We start from the raw sequence: 11,882 nt of genomic DNA on the forward strand, positions 1-11,882 counted from the left end.
TCTTAAATAATTGATCTACTTCACCGAAAGCATCCTTAGAAGGGGATGGACTGAAACTGAAAGGGGTAGAATAGTAGTATATTTTTTGGTGTCTAGTACTAGTAGAATAGTATACCACCACAATGACGATCACTTGAAAAAAAAACTTCATTCTTATTTCAATGTAATTTTTATTAAATATTTTTGTTATTTTTTCTTTCATATAATAACCATGGGAGCATTAGCACTATAACTTAATTATTAAGTACAGGTATTTTAATAAATAATTTTACAATTAATCTTAGTTTTAGGTTTCTTAATTAGTGTACAAAATAGCCAAAATGACTGGTTATGAACTGAAGATAGTATTAAATTAATTATGTTATGAGAACTAGTAAAGATAGTTCAACCTTCTTACGCAACTCAAATCTAGTGTTATCCATCACAATTCCGATCTTTTTTTTCTAATCTGTTTTGGTTTGTTTGGCATAGACCATAGATGTGTATTCTTATAAGGCCCACTTTGGATGTTTCCTTATATTCTGTGACTCGCTGACCTTAAACTTGAATTGCGCACTTTTATTTTGGCATTTTCAGTCCACACAAATTCCTCGCGCCAACAATAATACACACATTTCCTTATTTTTTAATTGGATTTAGATCCTCTAAAATTTGAATTTAACTGTAAAAAAGAGTAAAATATGATTTATTAGGGGTGTTCAAATTTAAACCGATCCAAATTAAACCGTTCATCCAATCCAATTCAAATCGAAAACCGACTAAAACCGCACTAATTCGGATTTGATTGGATTCTATTTTTTGCAAACCGCTGGATCGGATCGAATTTCGGATCTACTTTTCATAACCAATTCAATCCAATCCAAACCATACAATGTATTATAATATTATTATTTTATTATTATATTTACAATTATACTTATAACATATTCAATTTGTTATACATTTTTATATTATTCATGTATTATTATTATTTAATAAATATTTTATGTTCAAAATGTTATTTATTTTTTTATTTTAACTAACTTAGAATTTTATTTCCATTGTTATGTTATCGTTAGTTTTTTAAAATATTGTTGAGATTTGTTATGTCATTGTTGATTATTTAAAATTTGATGTTGAGACTTGTTATATGTATTTAATTTTTTTAATTTACAAAACCGCAAATCCAATCCAATCCAAACCGCTTGAAATTAGATCGAATCGGATCGGAATTTTTTAAAAAAAGTATCCAATCCAAATCGCACCGCAAGTAAAACTAGTGTTCGGATCGAATGAGTTTTTAACTCAAAACCGATCCAAACCGCACTGCGAACACCCCTATGATCTATTACTATTTATTTAATAGGTGAAACTAAAAGAATACATAAAAAAATAATTAATAAGAAAAAGTTTTATTTTATCCTCTAAAATAAAAATCTAAAATTTAAAGGATCCAAATTCCTTTTTGATCACTATTGAAATACAAAGTACAAACAGCGCATTCTTTTTAAATTGATTTTGCCTTCGTTTTTATTGTAATACTAGTATTTTTACCCGTGAAAAATCACGGGTATATTTAGACTAAAATTAACTATGATAAAATATAATAAAAATATCTAAAATGTTTAATTGTAATGTAGAATACAAATAATAAAAAAATAAAAATAGTAATAATAAAAAATAACATGCTATTTTAAATTTGAGAAAATTTCTTTGAATACAATATTTGTTGTGCTACTTAAAACATGCCCTTCTTTGTTGTGAATAAGAATTTTTAATCCCTTCTTACTTCGAGCACGAGATATAGCAACATAAAGTTGTCCATGACTAAACACGGGTTTAGGAAGATACACTCCAACATTGCTAAGAGATTGTCCTTGACTTTTATTGATGGTCATGGCATATGAGACAACAATAGGAAATTGTCTCCTATCAAATTTGAAAGGCCATGGTGATTGAGAAGGAGACATGCACATGCGTGGGATTAAGACCTTTTTGCCAAGATAGCTTCCAACTAATACTTCTGCTTCTATAACATGATTAGATAACTTTGTTATAATTAGCCTGGTGCCATTACATAAACCTGCACATTGGTCTAGATTTCTTAAAAGCATTATAGGAATTCCAACCTTCAACTTCAAAGCATGATGAGGTAATCCTGAACATTGGAGGCTATTTAAAAACTCTGGAGTAAGTGTTTCAGTAGCATACTGTCCGCTTCCATAAGATTTGTCAACACTATCTGAACTCAAGTAAATTTTTTCATCTCCTGAAATTTTCATGATAATATATTGATTTACCTTCTCAACGACATCAAGCATAGAACAAAGAATTGCTCGTGATTGCAACCAATTAGAATCCAAGTGATTTTCAAGAAGATTTGGATATATACAATCCACAATAGAACTAAGAGGATCTTCAAAATTTGATATGAGCAACTCAGTAGGAATCATAATCTCAGAGATGCCATCATTAGGCCCACCTATATTGCCATCTCCAACATTTAAGATCCATTGTGAAAACAAAGCCAATTCATCATTATCAGCATGTGAAGATTCCTCTAATCTCATATTTTTTGTAAGTCTCAAAACACTACAATAGTCCCATATGTAAGAGGAATATATGCTTGCATTAACAATTTCTGTCCTGCCACCTCCAGGAATGACAGGAAGAATTTGTCTAAAATCTCCACCAGAAACCACTACCTTCCCACCAAAAGGCAAATTAGCATTATTATTATTTGTAGATGACATAATGTCTCTTAAACTTTTATCAACTGCCTCAACACTATATCTGTGAACCATAGATGCTTCATCCCATATGATAAGCTTTGTTTGCTTTAACAACTCAGCTAGTTCACTATTTTGTTTAATATTACATACAGAATCCTCATGCACCGTTAATGGTATAGCAAACCTAGAATGAGCTGTTCTACCTCCAGGTAGTAGCAAAGCAGCAATTCCACTCAATGTAACAGTAAGAACAATCATTCCTTGTGACCTTAAAAAAGAAGTCAAAACTGTCCAGAGATAAGTCTTACCTGTTCCTCCATGGCCATATACAAAGAATACTCCACCATCTTCTTTAGAAACTGCTTCCACAATTTTCTCAAAAACACCTTGTTGTTCTTGTGTTAAGGATGAGAATAATGTTTGAAATTCATTTTTCAAATTGTTCTTGTCATAGTTTAGCTCCTTATAAATTAAACTATTTTGAAATTTCAGCCTCACAAAACATTCTGGAAAAGGCATATGAGGATATTCCTTTAAGCTCTTCCTATTATCTTGCAATATCATCTCAATTTCATATAAGCATCTTGTTTTCAGCTCTTCATCAGTCAAAGATAAATCTGCAAATAAAAAGAAAAAACAATATAAGAACAAATAAAATAGTTATAGTAAGAAACACAATATGAATCATTAAAAAATAAATTTTTATTAGAATCAAAGGAGAACCTGAATTTTTAGACAATTTTCTTTCATTATACAAAATATCATCAGATAGAAGCCTCCAAGTTTCTTTCCAAACATGTTCTGGTCTGCTCACACTATTTGACATCAACATTACAGTGAAAAACTTCCTTAGATAATCACCTAAACCCCAACATGAAGCTTCTTTGATAGCTTCAATATATTCTCTATCATCATTAAGTAATCCCAAAGCAAAGCAAGCATCTCTAAAGCTATTGTGAATAACACCATTTGCACTTTTGATTTGGTCATAGTTGGTAGGACCTCGAACAAAATTCAACATCATTCGTAAATAAAATAACTCTCCACATGTTGGAGGTACATAATAAAGCCTTCCAATAGTATAGCCACACTTTCTTCTTGACCAGATTTTTTCTTTTTTATTATAAACAAAGAATCTTGGAAACTCAGAATATATCAACTCTTTAGCCTCCGAGTAATTGTTATTAGCCTCCATCCATGCAGTAAACATTGATTGATCAATCCCGGGTTTTGACAGAATATCATCAATATCTTCACCATCTTCATATAGAATTGGATTCCGACCAGGCAAATGAAAGCTCAATCTCTGTACAGCAGGTTCTCTAGAATGAATAGGGTATGCAAATATTCTCCAAACAGCTTCACATGGGGATATATATCTACAATCAAGATAGTTTTTTATTTCATCAATAACTTTATTTGAGCATTCACTATCATCAGCATTATCTAAAATAGCAGTGACGCGATCATAACCCTTGTTTATATATTTGAAGAGATACTTAATTGCTCTGCTCTGATTACACCACTCAACATTCATGTGTGCTTGATATTTCATTAGCAAAGAAGGATTATAAGGAACAACATAGCGATTATCTAGAGCCACATTTCCTTTTTCAGCATAACAACCAGTCTTTCTTCTTCTATATATTGGATACCCTTCAGCATCAATAGTTTTTAAATCAGCAAAAGACTTGGGATAGAACTTTGAACAACGACCTTCTTTCATGCATGGTGAAAATATATTTATAGAACCGCATGGACCATGAAGCATAAATTTTTTTACAGCCTTGTACAACTCTGGATGCTCAAATTGATTAGGAATCTCAGCACAAATTACTTTATCTATATCTTTTGGATCTGGAAATTTGCTTAAAGAATCCAAGAATATCAAAATATGAGCATGTGGTAGACCTCGTTTCTGAAATTCAATTGTATGAACATCTGCACATAAATCATAATATAGTACATATTAGCAACTATAGATATACTTGATGTTCTTAAAATAGTATATACTTTTTTTTAATGTACACCTTACCAGCAACAACTTTACCAAAGAATCTTTCCTTTTTCAAATATTTAATTAGCATATCAAGCTTCATTTTGAACATTCGACAAACAATGTCAGGACGGTCTACTGGTTTGAGATGTAAAGGGTCTAAGAGTCGCTTGATCTCTGGCCATTCTGAATTACATGTGAAAGTGATGAACAAATCTGGATAACCAACATGGCCACAAATTGCAACACAATCATGGTATAAGCCATCCATATAACGCCTACCTCCTATAAAACTTGATGGCAAAACTATTCTTTTTCCTACACTTGAGCCACTTATTTGACCTGTAGATTTAGCAATTTTCAAACTCTTGTAATCATTAGCTCTAAGTTCCTTTTGATGAATCCTAAAATATAACAAACGTTCTGACTCAATCATAGTGCAAGCATCCACTACAAATTGCTGAAAAAGTTTTTTAGAAACCAGTATTGTTGGAGCTTCTGTTTTCCTGGTTTGAAGCCTAAATGCAAAAAATTGTCGCATGGTCAATTTGCTCCTCTTGTTAGGTTTCAAACTCCCGATGATTTTATGTTGAATATCAATTCTGTAGCCATCTTCTCCATATGGAAAAAGAAGTGGATATTGTAAACCAAGATAAGCAACATGAATCTCATTTATACGCTTTAAGCGACCATCTTGCCTTTCTAAGATTATATCTCTGGTTGATGAAAGAGAATCAATATCACCAACAACTAAAGCTGCCACTTCAGAAACATCAGGCAAATTATAAATTCTTCCATCTTTTTCCCTTGAACTTAAAAGCTTCAACCTTACATGTTCTGTATTAGAACCTGCAAATCTTTCTTTTGCCATTCTAAATGATTTTGCCAAAGCATTATTCTCATCTAACATCTTTTGTAACTTGCCAACAATCTCAGAGTCAATAGCATATTCAGAATCATTTGACCTACAACATCAATAAAAAAGAAGTAAAAAAAAATAAGAACTTCTATAGCTAAACAAAATGATATAGAAAATAGACAGAAAATATAAATGGAAAAAAACATATTAGTAATCGAGTTTAGATAAAGCAAATTACCTAAATGGTGCTATCCTATTGTATACTTCGTTTTCTGTGTCATAGATATACAACTGAGCAAACTTAGGTTTTTCACCGGGCATAGGCATTAAACTACCAATATAATGAACATTTTCTCCACTAATCTTGTAGACCGTTGGAGCACGTCTATGGCCTTTGTTTATAGATGAGTCCACCTTTCCAGCAGAAGAAGTAAATGCAAATATTTGATTATATGCTCTGATATTATTTTAAAAATTCTTGTAATGCTTTGAACCATAGTCATAAAGTAACTCTTTTAGAACTTCAGGAGGCTCTGTTAGAAAAGGCAATTGCACTTTTCCTAAACTGCAGCATAGACTAAACTCTGGAATGATATAATTTCTATTTTTTCGATTTCTTTCATCATACCACATTAAAGCACCACACTCTTGACAAATTGAAATTGGATCACCGAAATCAAAATAATCTGCATTATATGACAAATTTTTTTCTTTAGAATATACAATACAAAAGAAAAAGAATATTTATAGGTAAAAAGTAACCTTTTACCTCCATATGTGAACTGAAAGTTATTTTCTTGGTGACCATTACCTGTATCATATCAAATATAATATTTCTCAACTAAATAAATTTAACTTCAAAATGAAATAAATGTAAAAGTAATTGACAAAATAAATATATGTGAAACAATATAATAAAAACATAGCATAATAGTACCTTCTTGAAAATCAGTGTTACTTTCATATAAACCAATGCTCAGAGAGTAAAATTTTTGAGAAGCTACTTGCATATAAAATAGAAAAGTTAAACACTAAACTAACTCAGAATAGGTAACAGTACTAATAGCATAAAAAAATTAATTTCTCATAGCAAACTCACCAGAAATATCATCATAGTTGAAATCATAATCAACTCTAACAAAAACTAATCCATCTTCTAAAATATCAAATTCAGAATCTTGAGAAAATAACTTCATCCCACTGATCACATGTCGTCCAGAAGATAAATGACAACTTGGATGTGTCATAGATTTCTTTGTATTTGAATAATCTTGACCAGCAGCTACTCCATATTGAAATGCATTTGGATTAAAAAATATTTGTGTAAAAGACTCTAGTCTTTCAAGTTCATCAGTCAACATATGTACTGGTAGGTATGAAGTACTTGCAACAAACTCTCTATCCTTGTAGCTTTTTTTTGAATTTCTCCAATACCAATGAAAATCTTTTTCTTTTTTGACTCTCTATTAGTGATTTCAGCTAACACTTTTCTTTTTCCTAAATTTTTCATATTCCTTTCATTAGTTTGAGAGTCACCAGTTTTTTTTTGTCGCCCTCTTTTCAGCAGTAATATTGATTTTCTTCTTAATCTAGCCTTTTTGCACTCATCTTTAGTAGAATTCATTCTTTTCTTTCTAATAATAACTGCAAAAATTATAACAGAATAAACTAATAAGCTCTAATATCAAATACTAAATCATAATATAATAATTTAAAATAGAAAGCAATTTAAATTAAAGATGTCTAATAAAATTTATACAAACTAATGAATAAGTATTACTTAGATATGTATAAACAACTTATGTATAAATTCAAGTTAAATGCCATATGTGATTGAAATAAGAATGATAGCATGTATAATAGATTGAAATGAGGTTCATGTGATAATTAAAGTTTCAATTTATATCATGTAATGCAATACACCACACTGATTAGGTCCACACAAAGTTCAATCTGAATTAATATATTATAGTGTGCTTATAAGAATATAAAATTAAAAGAAGATCTCCAATCCATTATAGGAAAGTTTTTGTTGAGCAATCATGTTTGGTCTTCCTTCAAATTCACGATCATGATTTTTCAATGCTTCTTTGGCCAGGATGAAATAACAATTGATGGCCTTAGACCTAATTGAATGGAGAATATAGGGCCATATTTCTTTAAGAATTGGAATAGCTAAAGATAAAGGGAAGAAGTATCTAATTGGTGAAGATTTTCAATTATTGGAAGGCTTCTAGGACCTGGTGAAAAGACTTTCTTCTTGTTAAGTGTTCTTTGTTTTTGAAAGAAGAAGAAAAATAAAGACAGAGGAAGAGTAAGGAATAGAAAGGAATGCTATAAAAAATCAGCAACTAAGTTTAGGCCTAGCAATTAATCAAACATGTAATGCGCAATGAAGCAATGCTATTAAAAAATCAGCAACTAAGTTTAGGCCTAGCAATTCATCAAACATGTATTGTGCAAGAGAAAGGAAGTGATGCAATTCACTGATTATTAAGTTTGGCTACCTAATATTTATAATACAAAGCAATTCATCAAACATGTAATGTGCAAGGAAGCAATGCTTCAAAAAAATCAGCAACTAAGTTTATGCATAGCAATTCAACAAACATGTAATGTGCAAACAAAAAGAAGTAAAGTAATTCACCGATTATTAAGTTCAAAATCATCAAACATGTACTATACAGTGAAAGAAAGTAAAGGGATTGACCAATCTCTTGCTTGAATATAAGCATAGAGTTATGAACAAACCCAATCTCTAATCATAAGGTAAGAGTAGAAAGGATAGAAAGGATAACACAGCTGCCTCACATGAAACTGAAGTAATTGATGCAGTGGTAAGGTGGTGAGTTGAATCGTCGACAGTGCTAGGGAGCAGATGATTGAGCGACTCAGTTGATGGAAATGGAAGAAGAAGATCCAGTGAAGTGACTGTAAGGCAGCGTTCTCTGAAGGTTGCGGAAGCTGTTGGAGACCAAGGTTCAAGCGGAAACCAAGGTTCAAGCGGAACAGGGCATGGGAATTTCAAAGGTGAAAGATGGTTAAATTTGGAAGAAACTTTTTGTTAAGCATTAATCTGAATATGCAACAATTGGGGATTGAGATTGGAGTAAAGAAGCGCGAATAGAGTAAAAAAAGCGGGAAACATTTTTTATTTAGGGATAATGAGAAGATGCCACGTGGCAATTTTTGGCCTCAAAATTAGATATATATAATGGATATATGATTTTGATAAATATTATATTCTTCTCCAATAACTGTGAACGAAAGATATTCATTTTTTTTATTTTATTTTTTTTGGTCCATAATTATATATTCATATTTCCAGTATGCATCACAGCCAGTCAGCCACACATGTATAGTAATATTTGAAATGATAAATATAAGCTTTGCCTTTTTTGTTTAAAGAAAAAATATCCTTCAAATTTGTTATTACTAAAAATATGTTTATAATATTTTAAAATGTGATAAAAACATTCAATATAAATGCTCTTTAAAAATATTAAATTATAATTAGAATAAATTAGGATCAATTAATATCACCTATATTTATATAACATATTTGTGTATTTATTGTAATATTTTATACTTTTATTACTTTAATTCTTCTAATATCTATATATACCCTTGTGCATTGTACATTTAACAACAACGTGAATAATGCACTCTTCAAATTACTCTCTTGTTTCTAACATGATTTCAGAATATAGATTCTTTTTTTTTCCCATGAAAATTCATTCATAGCCCCTTTGTCTTTCTCTTATGGCAGTGTTTTACCTTTGTTTTTCGATCATTTTCCAACGCTTTGGTTCATCACCGCCGCCACCAGTGTGTTCGTCTCGTCGTCACGATTCCAACGCCTCCAGACTCGTCGCCAGCCGCCGCCAGACGCGCCCTCACGTGCCTCCTGAAGATCAGTGTTCGCTTCAGGTTTTCCACTCTCTAGACACCTCGAGCATCGTTGGATCCACTGCCAGGATCAACAGCACCCAGAGCGCCACGTGTCGAAACCAAAACATCACACGGCCCGCCCCAGCCCACGTTGAACCCGATCCGGCCCGCCTCTCTGACCCGCGTGCCACCTCCTTCTTCGCGTAAGCACTAATGCATCTTCCTTCTCCTATCACGCGTTGCCACGTGGCCTACCCCTGCTGATGTGGCGCTGATGTGGCAAATTGTGGGACCCCCCTAAGATTTTTTGGTGAGCTCTTTCCAATTCTACTTTCCGTTTTCTCGTTTTTGACCCCGAATTTGTAGTTTTCTCTCATCTCTTTGATTTTTGCATCTACTATTATGGAAAAATTAGATGTTTTTACTGCCATAGATAGAAAGGGTAAATTCTGTCTAAACTGTAACCGTTCTAGGCACCTCTTCTCAAACTTTCCTTCTGTTGAATGTCGCAAATACCAACAGAAAGGTCACATTAGCTACAATTGTCCACAACTGTTCTGCCATTACTGCAAGCTCTCGAGACATTTGATTACTACATGTCCTACTCGCCTACCACGTCCTAATTACCTCAAGTATCATTCTCATCCCAACTTGCTGCTACTACTGAATCTACCGCCTCTGCTCCGCTCAACCCCTCTCCTGTCTCTCTATCTAATTTTGCGTCTCTTCTTAAACATCTTCTCTCTCTCTTTCTAGTAATTCTCCTGCTACTTTTTTGACTCCTTCAGGTAATTTTAAATGGTATTTTGATTCCGGTTGCTTTAATCATATGTCTCATTTGCGTCATATTTTCTCTTCTTTGTCTACCACTAAAAATACACCTTATGTCAATATTGCTAATGGTTCCCTCTTGCACTACTACTACCATTAAGGAAATTAAAATCTATTAAATATTACTAATCTTATAACCAAAATATGTCATATGTTATTTTTTTTATTGTAATTGAAATTAATTTTTTTTTCAAAATTAAAAAGTTCTCTCCTCATCCTCTATTTTTTTGACCCATTCTCTATGTCTCTCTTATTCTTTCACTCAATTTATCTCTCTTATATATAATTATCAATGATTAATTATAAATTTGATAATTAAAATATACAACATAATATTTTTAATTATAATTAAAATTAAAATTGAGATATAACTATATTATATTATATTATTATTGTAATTTATATATAATACTCTCTCATTAACATTAAGATAAAATATTTTTTTTTAAAATTAATAAATTTTATTCCTTCATTCTTTTATTTATATTTTTCTCCTCTATTTCTTTCTACCCTTCTCATTCTATATATAACTTATAATTGATATTTTATAATACTAATTTAACAAATTAAAATATATCATGAGATATTCTTTTATTACAATTAAAATAAAATATTTTTCTTCAAAATTAACAAACTTTATCTCTCCTTCTCCTTCTTCTTTATCTTTCTCTTTTTTTCTCTCTTATTTCTATCTCTCCCCATCTTTTTATTTTACAAAAAATAAATTTAATAAAATAAAATAATTAAAAAAATCCAGTAATATTATTTAAAAAATATATTATTATTATATTTATATTTTTTTAATTTTTTATTTAATTTCAAAATTTTATTGTTTATATTTTTAATTTATATTTTTGCTTTTTTACCTTTAAATATTTATTAAATATAATTTATTTGAAAAAATACTAATGTTATGATTAATAATTAGAATCAAGATTCAATTGCTTTAAAAAAATTAATTTTGAGTTAATTTTATAACTATTAATATAAATCTTACAACCAAAATTACTAATTTTATAATTAAAATGTATCACATGTCACTTTTTTAATACTAATTAAAATCTAATTATATATATATAGAGATTTTTTTTTCAAATAGCAAACATAAAAGTTAAGTACTTTTATTTGTACAAGAGACTTAACACTTAATCAAAATATAAAAGTATACACATTAAATTTTTTTAAATTTTAGATAATAAATATTAAAATTAATTATTAATAAAAAATTAAATTATTTTCTATAAAAATAATAACTAAAAAATTTATTATTTAATATTTTTATCTATAAAAAATTTAATTTAGTCTTTTTAAGATAATAAGAACTTTGTTCTATATTACTTTTTTTTAAAAGTAATTTAATTTTATAAATTTTTTCTAACATAATTTATAATGTTAGAATAAAGCTAACATAATTTCAAAAGATTTATATTTTCATAACGTTATTATGGATAAAAATACTTTTATATATATAAATATTATTGAATCCAAATGGAAGGTATATCATACTTTGAGGATAAATAATTGAATGTGAATTGATATGATGTCATCTACTACATTATACGCACATAAATCCCCTTTTTCGTCTATATATAGT

The 11,882-nt window shown here is 30.0% G+C and overlaps 1 protein-coding gene across 1 annotated transcript; it reads right to left on the bottom strand.

The window, feature by feature from the left end:
* Positions 1 to 1,667: 1,667 nt before the first annotated feature.
* LOC107648603 (uncharacterized) lies at positions 1,668 to 6,927 on the bottom strand. The gene is made up of 8 exons (XM_088502647.1): positions 6,666 to 6,927; positions 6,504 to 6,566; positions 6,336 to 6,377; positions 6,089 to 6,252; positions 5,805 to 5,980; positions 4,747 to 5,672; positions 3,435 to 4,652; positions 1,668 to 3,328 (listed from the first exon to the last, which is right to left on the bottom strand). The coding sequence occupies exons 1-8, from the start codon at positions 6,925 to 6,927 to the stop codon at positions 1,668 to 1,670; spliced, it is 4,512 nt and encodes a 1,503-aa protein (XP_088358773.1).
* Between the last annotated feature and the right edge of the window lie 4,955 nt (positions 6,928 to 11,882).

Source organism: Arachis ipaensis, chromosome B1 (genome assembly GCF_059453495.1).
Source record: "Arachis ipaensis isolate K30076 ecotype BB chromosome B1, ASM5945349v1, whole genome shotgun sequence".
Lineage (NCBI taxonomy): Eukaryota > Viridiplantae > Streptophyta > Magnoliopsida > Fabales > Fabaceae > Arachis > Arachis ipaensis.